A 9,388-nucleotide genomic window follows, 5' to 3' on the forward strand; every position below is an offset into this window, starting at 1 on the left:
AAATTCTATGATTCTATGACATACTTTTCCATAAATTTATGGTGATCTCACAAAGCAGTTTTAATTCAGACCAGCAATGGAGGCTCCAACAACTGAATGTGCTGACAGAACACAACTAATTTTTATTTGATGAATTTTTTGATGAAATTAGTGCCATGGCAGTCCTTGATTTCTTCCTGCTATGACCGATACTGCTTCTCTGTGAAATTTGCCTCTTTTATACACTCTCACTCTGTGCACCCTTGCCACTTTGCAGCAAGCTCAAGTGCAATTTAAAATGTAACACCTTCCTACCAACACAAATAGGCTAGCCCTGTGTACTGGAGACTGAATCAAGGGGCAAACCCCTCTCTCTCCCAGCAATCCATTCCTGTTCTGGTGATGGGCAGCTACACAACTCATTACCCATACAGAAGTGGGAAAAGCTCAGTCATTTGTGACCAAGGATACAAAAAAACCTGCAATGGGGGGGGGGTCAGCAAAAATAGACTCCACTTTGAACAATCAAGCTTTTATATTTTTTGAGCCTCCCATTGTTGTAACAAACCGTTTGCAGCAAGAAGCAAGACAGCCCCCCCCCCTTCTACTATTAATTTGGCAAGCCATTCAATTCAGGGGTGCAATTAGGGGCCAGCCAAGCCGCAGACTTGTCAGTAAACACTGCATTCCAACATCTTAGCACATGATTTGAGGCTCTGAGGTGGGACACTTGATTTACAGGGCAGGAGGAAGCTATACAGAAATGTTAACATCAAAAAAAGGAGCATTAACTAGGACCTGTGTTCATCCCCCCCCCCCCCCACAAGAGCGAGATAATGGGCAGATGCAAAAGTGTAAAGGTTGGGGGCCAGCAGTTTTTAAAGCGAAAGGGGCATACCACATTTACACGCCGTGGAGACCACTTGCAGAAACACAGAGAGAAATAGAAAACAGTCCCAGAAACATTCCTCAGCACCAACAGAACAAGCTGTTCTGCTCAAGGAGCCAACTACAGGACACAGAAGTCACACCAGCAGGAACAAGAGGGTTGGCACAGCTCAGACCTTGTATTCAACAACTGCAGAGTCACTGGCAGAATACACACAGACACACAGGAGCATCAGAACTACAGACTATGCAGTTGCACTCCTTCGTACCTAGTTCCTAATGGAATCAAGCCATCCAAAGTTCACTCATTTAACTGGCCACCCTAGAGCCCTGGTGAAGGAAAGCTCCATGTTGCAGGTACTACAACCACCGGTGACTGCATTACCACTCATCCAGGTAAGAGACCCACACACAGAACCCCCTTTGCACTCATCAGCCAAATGCTTTAAAGACCCCTCTCCTTCTGTGGTCCAGAAAAGGCCCTGACTATAAGTGGCTCTCCAGGGTTTCGGACTGCTGTCTTTCTCAGCCGTACTTGGAGAAGCAGGGAACTGAACCTAGGACCTTCTGCATTGAGAGCTGGTGCTCTACCATGGAGCAATATGGCCCTCCCTCCTTATTACTATCACACAGGGCTTTTTTTAAAAGCCAGAACCCGCCAGAACTCATTTCCAGCACCTCTCAACTGGGCACCATTGCCATTTTAAGAGAACAAGGGAGGTGTTCATGGTGAGTTCCAGCACCTTGTTTTCTAGAAAAAATTCATTGCTATCATCACTGTTACAACAGGCAACTAAACCAAAATGCCACTAGTCATGACACCCAGGGAGCAAGATAAAAGGTAATAGGTGGGTCCAAAAAGAAAAAGAAGAGGAAAAAAGGCTGAATATGAATGCATATTGGTGTTCTGCCCTTCCTCAAAGAAACTCAGAATGATGGTTACACATCATAGCAGCCCTGGACTGGCACTCCGTGACTTGCTCAAAGCCACTCAGCAAGCTGCAGAGCTGAGAAGGAATTCAGCTTGGGTTTCTCACACCCAAGACACAAAACTTTAGAGCCACTGCACCACACCATTCATTTCATTTTACATTCGGCAAGTTCATGTATGTTTTTAGCAAGGGATGGTGAGACGTTTAAACACATGGCATAAAAACTTCCACAACTTACCTCCCAATCACTTGCGATTTTGGGGGGTGGCTCTAAACCCGACTTTCTGAGCTGATTCTCCTTATAATTCTCATATTGCTTGTACCCCGCATAACCTCCGCCTGTAGCCACCAAAAGGTGCAGTGGGCGTAACCGCAGTACACTCCTCACCGGTGCAGTGTAGAGTTTCCGCTGACCTGTAACAAAAGGAGATCGTACTTTAGGAAATCAGGCAGGTAGCCATTGACACTGCGGTGTAACAGAGGCAGAGGTTGCACAGTGAACCTGGCATCTCCAAGCCAGCCCAGAGAGAAACATCACCATTGTTACAAAGATTGACTGGGGGTTCTTTCAAACCATCAATGTCACTTCCTAGATAAATCAATTCCCAACTCACAGCTTCAGTTCTCAAACATAGAGCACTATGGAACAGAGCCCACATTCAAGTAAAACAATTATTTTACTTTGACAATTTATATACTCATTCACTACATCAACTCTAAGCAGTGTACATAAAATTCAATACAATCAAAATAAAAATCAGTTAAAATTATAAAATCAGAATTCAGTTAAAAAGCCTACTGGAATAAAAAAAAAATTCAGTAGCTACTGGAACTTCAACAGGGAGGGGACATGTCTAACCTCAACTGGGAGGTAGTTGCATAAAATCGGGCCCACAATATTGAAGGCACTGAAACTCCTCCAAAGAACTCAGTGATTGGGCAGAGATATAAGGGACCAAGTGATCTCTGGGGCATCTTTGACCTGAGCTGTTAACTTAAGAATGATAAAATGAGAAACTGAGAGAAACCAAAATGGGCATTCATTCATCCCTTCTGGGGTGTTGCATTGCCTGTGAAAACCACCTTGGAAGCCGGAGATTTTCAATGGAGGGCTACTGCCACATTCATATTTTTGCTTAATAACAGCTGGCAAAATATGATGGGGAGATGACTACCAAATGTGCTTCTGACCTTTGTACCTCTTACATTTTGGCATCAAAATATTTCAAATGTTTTTTCCTTTGTTACCATTTCTGAAATGTTATTAAAGTACAACATTGTGTTTCTTTGGTATTTGGCACAGTGGGAAATGGCTGTTTTCCAACATTCCAGTAGCCTGGAAGCTGCAAAATCAAAGAGACAGCAAACAGCTACAAACATAAAGACTGACAACAACCCAAATCACCAGAGAGCTGTGAAAGGCAAAATACACATAAAGCCAGGGCTCTGCTGCACACAACAGGCACTTCTTGCACTCTATGGTCCTGCATAGAGACACATGGTGCTTCCACTCAGTTAACAGTGCAAATTGGAGAGCCAAAAGATCAAAGAAAACAAGGAAGGGGGGGGGGAAAGAAACCTCATATCATTCTAATCCTTTTCCATCTCTATATAAGCATGGATATTATTAATCTGTGTTTCTTATCATAGCACAAGAAGCATCTTGCACTTCCCTACTGCCACCTGCTGGACAGGAGCATACACTAAAATGAAGTCTTCTGGGAATCATTTGTGGGAGCAAAAGAACCACAGCTAGGATGCAAACTGGCATACATTTGCATACAGGCAGATGTTTTTTACTGACAAGGTTTCTTCACCATAAGGTCCTATGGCTGGTTAAAACAATGTAAAAATAGTTTCAGCAGTGAGACTGCTGTGAAAGCACTCTCGCTGCATTTTAGACACATGGACCAGATTCAGTGGAAAGGAAACATGTTTTTCCAACTTGCAGTAACAATTGCATTTGTACAAAACTGATTAGCTAGCCCTTATGTAAATCAGCAAGCCACCAACCTTTCCTTCTTGCCACTGAGAACAAGATAACCATGACTATGTTATTCTGAGCTTTCTTCCTTCTTTTGGGACCCCAGAGACTGACACAACTAGAGAGAATAAGCCACATTAGCTGCATCGGGTTTTTTCTGGATTAGAATGTATTAATTAAAGGCCTTGGGGTCAAAACTTTTATATTTGTCTGTGGGTGGGGGATTATTGGTTTTTGCTATTGTAATTAAGTTATGTACTTTGTGTTTTCATTTTGTATTTTAATGCTGTAAACCAGCCTGTGATCTTTGGATGAAGAGCCACATATAAAATTAATTAGTTAATTAATTAATTACAGTAGTTAATTAAATTTCTGGAAATTGTTTCAAGTGTTCAGGAAGCCAAGGCTTTTGCACTTCTTCCAGCTATATTACATCGTTTACACGCCTCCTATATAAATCTGTATGGACATTATTCAGATCTTCTTTAGTGGCCTGGCTCTGGGTGTCCCCACTAGGAAACGGGGCCTTCTCTGTGGTGGTTCATGGTCTGTGCAACTCCCTTCTCAAATCCATTTGATTAAAACTGGCAAATCTGCCCATCTTGCTGGGACAGGACATCTCTGTGCTCAAGGCAGAACAAAACCACCCTATTCTGGATGGTCTCCCAACTCTATAGAGCAGATTTTCAGGGGTCACTGGAGTCTGCAGGCCAGGGGCAGGGGGAGAAAGTAAAAAGTTGCCTCACCTCCTCCGTTAGCAGACAGTTTCACTAGATTAAAAGTCCTTGAGCTTGCACATAAGGCATCAATTGGCCACAACCAAACAAAATTAATTTCAAAGATTAAAACGTAATTAACAGTTCTGGCCTACATCACTACCAGAAGACTCATGCTGCGTATACATGATGAGTACCTTCACATGTTTGATTCAGCAAGAACTACAAAACCAACAGGTTTAATTTTCATCTAATAGTCAGAGACCTAAAATTTCCCAAGGATGGATATCAGAAATTTAACATCAAAGACCAGTTGCAATACATGACATGTCACAATCATCATCACATACAGATTACAGATTCTTTATTATGTAGTGTCACAGACTCAAACAAAGCAAAATTGCATTAGTATCAAATATCAGAAAACAGGATCATGTCCTGTTCCGTGTATTGAAACCAGCCTTCCATACCCTCCCTAACCCTCTCTTGCAAAAAGCTTCTCTCTTCCACTTCCTGAACAAACCAACTACCTTTAATACTGTGCTTCCAAACCATAATTTGTAATCATAGTTTGAAGTGGTAAGAGAAACAATAAGATGAAAAAATATGAGGATTCTTACCAGTAAGGAGGAATGGGGAAAGTGGTTGCTTCCAAAGTACCAACATCTTCTTCATAGACTGATTATCATGTCTTACAATGCTGCTGTGGAAAAGGGTACTGGTGGTGATGGGTATAAAAACAGGAAAATACAAATAATTATGGATGCATATCTATATAAAGAATCTACATTAACTACACATATTCATAAACCGAGCTACAAATCATTATCTTCCTTTGGATTACTGTGTAACATTTACCTACTCCTGCTTTACCTTACCTACTCCAGATGGGCAAGTTATAAATCTTTTTAGAATTAAAATAAATAAATCATGCAATGTGTATTTTGGAGAGCTCATTTCATCTTTCTTGACTGGCAGGTTCAGGGCTGCACTTCATTATTTTTAGCCCACTTTTTCCTGTTTCTGCAGGCTTTCCAAAATCTGCTTTTACTGAGGACAAATTTAGCAGTAAAGAAATACAGGAAGCTGCACCTGAAGCCCTGACCTCTGCAACCTCTTCTATCTTGAGGCCGGCAGCAGAGTTCATGGGCATTTTAAACCCATCAACCTTGATGTGTATGGAAAATCTAGAGTTGTGAGGAGGGAAGTACATTACTGTGGCCAAGTGAACACCCTCTTGTTAACCCTGAGAGGTTCTGCAGTGTAATCAGATCAGAGAACATGAGACCTTACAAGCTGGAAAATATCACACTAAAGCAAATTCAAGCCAATGGCCTAAGCCTACTCCTAATTAAAGTATTTGAATTAAGATTTGCTCCCTATGGAATTTATTTTCAAGTTTTCTATGTCGCACAACACTGTATGGGAGTCGCTGAGAATCAAGCCTTGTCATTACAGACTTGCTCCAGGTACAGTTCCTTGGTTATGACAGGTGGGTGAAACTCAGGAACTGGTTTTTTTTTTTATGATGAATAGCAAAATGCTTCTCATCATACCAGGTGAGGGAATGCATGGGGGAGAGGAGAATAGGTACCCTATTGAAATCCTCCACTACCACATTGGTATGGATGAGAAGGAACACTGAAGGAGCACTGTTGGATCAGACGAAAAGCCCATCTAGTAGTCCAGCATCCTGTTTTCACAACGATCAACCAGATGCACCCATAAAAACCCCACAAGCAGAACTTCAAGGGCTAAACCACTCTTCCCACTTGGAATTCCCAGCAACTGGCATACAGAGATGTACTGCTTCTGACACTGGGTATAGTATATAACCATCGATAGACAAATGTTTGAAAAATAAGGCTAACCTCCACTGAAAGCCATCCAATGTGGTGGCCATCTTGTGGCAGCAAATTCCAGATAATTATACACTGTGTGAAGAAATGGATCTCTGCAGAGACATGTGGCAATCTGCAAATGTACACAAATGTGTGCAGTGATTTACTATTCACTATATGTGTGATTAGGGTGGGGAAGATGCCATTAGGGACCCATTAAGATAGGGTTAAACCAAACCCTTGCTATTTGTGACACACACACCCTGCCAGAGTTTGAGGCATATCCCAGATTGCTTACTTTGGCTCACAAAATTTAATGGGGGTCACTGGGTACAAAGTCATTGGTTCTATTTTATGGTGACATTTCAGAATCCTGACATTTGTTCACCTGCACTGAAAACTATGCCACTAATACAATTACAAATTGTGAATGGAATTAGGCAGAGTCACTTGCCCAAGACCACTCAGTAAAGTCCAAAGCTGAACCTCGATATGAGTCCAGATCTCTTAGCATCAAGCACAGCTCTCTACACTGACTGATTAAAACTGTTTCTCATCTTGTTGTTGCTGGCATCCATCTGTCTCAGGAGACAATGGAGGAGTGTGCCTTTTGGGAGTGAAGTCAAACTGCTGGAAGTCAACATACACAAGGCGAAAGCTTCCATCATGAGTTCAATGGATTTCAACAGCTGCATATATTTCAGCTGTTAATAAGAGGTGTCTCTGAGGCACTACTGAAAAGCTTTGAATAGGAGCTCTTCCTCTTCCCAATAGCTAGTTGTGCCTGCAGATAAAGCCTCCACAGAGGAAGATCAGAATGTTCCACACTTACTGGAGTTGGCTGCCTTCACCTGCCAGGGAGCCAGTTCATATTACAGTCCTTAGGGCCAAATAAAGTGCCATGACAGAACTGTGCATTTAGTTATAATTTATATCTCACCTTTCTACTGACGCTGTACTCAAGACAGCCCACATTTTATAGAATAAACTGGTGACAAGAGCCAGGTCCTCTTGGGCATCTAACACCTTCCTTCTCACCCTTGCCTGCACCTGTGGTGCTCTGCCTAGAGAGGCTTGCCTGCTGTGCCACATTACTCCTTTGGTACCAGGCAAGGAATGCCTTGTTCTCCCAGACCCTTTAATGTATTTTATCTTTTAAGCTCTTTGAGGGTTTTCAGTATATTTCCCCCCTTTTCCTTTTTGTTTTTCTTTGTTCTAAAAGGTAGTGGAATAAGTAATGTGCATTGAATTTTTTGTCATATGAGCTTTATTGTATTTTTAATATTTTGTTGGAAGCTGCCCAGAGTGGCTGGGGAAACCCAGCCAGATGGGCGGGGTATAAATAATAAAGTTATTATTATTATTATGAAAAATATAATAAAGATGATGATGATGATATATAATCATTTATATTATTTTAATATTTAATATCATTTATTTAGTTTTTATAATAGAGCAAATTGGTCATTCTTAACTTTTGTATGCAAGTTGAATTAAGTTGATATGCAAATAGGACAGTCATTTGATTTAGGCTGAAATGGATTTTATGGCTGGAATTATTAATGCACTAATGCTCCCCCCAACCCTGCACTTTCTGAAACCATGGTTTGAACATGGCTTGTTTTAAACTAACCATAGCTTATATTAATCACAGTTTGCCTGTTCTGACAAAATTACAAACTGTGGTGAACCAAAAGCAAAAGCTTCCAAACTCCTCCTTCCAGCTGTGCAGAAAGAGAGGAGCAGGCTCATCAATACAGGGCTAAACCATGTTTTAGCATTGTGTTAATCCTGATTTAGGTGCAAGCATGGCACAGTTGGCTTTCTCTCATTTGCACATGTTGCTCAAGAGCCTCTTTCTTGTAAGTTCTACCTGAAAGTTGAAACGAAGAGGGAGTAACTAAATCAGTATCCTGAGGAAGTTCATGGAGGTTGATGAGGGGACAGAGAACCCAGTCACCTCTGCTCCCAGTCTCCTGAGATTTTATGGAGATGGAAAGATGAGCAAAGAATGTCTAGCCCCTGTGTGTTCCCAGTGACCTACAGCTAGGGTGGCAGGGAAACATTCAAGAGCCCAAACTTATATATTCCCTGGGACTTGATTGTGTGTATATATGGTAGCAATGGTGAGGTTATTTAGAGTCCAATCTCCACACTATAAATGGAGAGTAATTCAGATCAGAGTTCCACAGAGTTCTCTTCTGTCCTCTGTGACTCGAGTGGGAAAGCACATGCAAGGCACTGAGAACCACAACTCTGTTCGGCAGCTTAAAGGAGTTTGCGAACAACACTAGAAAGGCCCTCCTTTCCCTTTTTTTTCATATTTTAGAACATACTGTCGGTGAACACAGGCATTATGGCTAGCAACTGTTGACAGACTCATCTCTTGTGAAATTAAACTACGCATGAAAGAAACTACTTCTGAGAGATAATCATATATGTACAGAGTAAGAAATTTAAAGACTTAACTTAAAAAACGTGCACACAATTCAATTCCAAAAGTAATTTCCTTTGCATATATTAACTACCATCACAAATACACTGTGAAATTATATGTGTGTTTGCCAAAAAAATAAAGCCCACTGAGTTGAACATGGCTTACTTTCAAGAATAGGAGCCTAGGATTGCCACCAAAATTTCAATATTACAGTGCAATTCTAACCATGTTAATTCCAATATCCCCATTTAATTTAGTGGGACTTACTTCTGAGTTAACACTCTTATGAACACACCTGGAGGCTGAAGTCCTACACCCACTTACTTGAGAATAAGCCCCATTCAACTCAGTGGAGCTGCCCTCAAAGTGAAATATACATAAGGATGGGATCAGCATGTTAAGGACTGCAGTGGTAACTTACAGACTTTAAGGGCTTTTAAAAATCAGTTTGCACTAGCATAACATGGAAATCCCAGAGCTAAACCAGGATGGGTAAAAATTATTGATGCCAGTCAAACAGGTACAGTTGGTTAGGAATACTAAACAAGTCTAATATGCTTACAAAGGCCCCTCAAGAGCATCTATTTCTCCTGATGCAATATTTTGTAATG

General features: G+C 41.3%; 1 protein-coding gene across 2 annotated transcripts in view; it reads right to left on the bottom strand.

Annotated features, from left to right (window-relative positions):
- The window catches only part of PISD (phosphatidylserine decarboxylase), a 44,290-nt gene that overhangs the window by 26,559 nt on the left and 8,343 nt on the right, over positions 1-9,388 (bottom strand). For both annotated transcript variants that reach the window (XM_083417842.1, XM_083417841.1), the window contains exons 2-3: positions 5,120-5,217; positions 2,038-2,213 (exon numbers count right to left, since the gene is read on the bottom strand). In XM_083417842.1, the coding sequence (XP_083273968.1) occupies positions 2,038-2,213; positions 5,120-5,217 (274 nt within the window). The remainder of the gene's footprint in view (positions 1-2,037; positions 2,214-5,119; positions 5,218-9,388) is intronic.

The sequence above is a fragment of the Podarcis tiliguerta genome (genome assembly GCF_965153285.1).
Source record: "Podarcis tiliguerta genome assembly, chromosome: 16".
Lineage (NCBI taxonomy): Eukaryota > Metazoa > Chordata > Lepidosauria > Squamata > Lacertidae > Podarcis > Podarcis tiliguerta.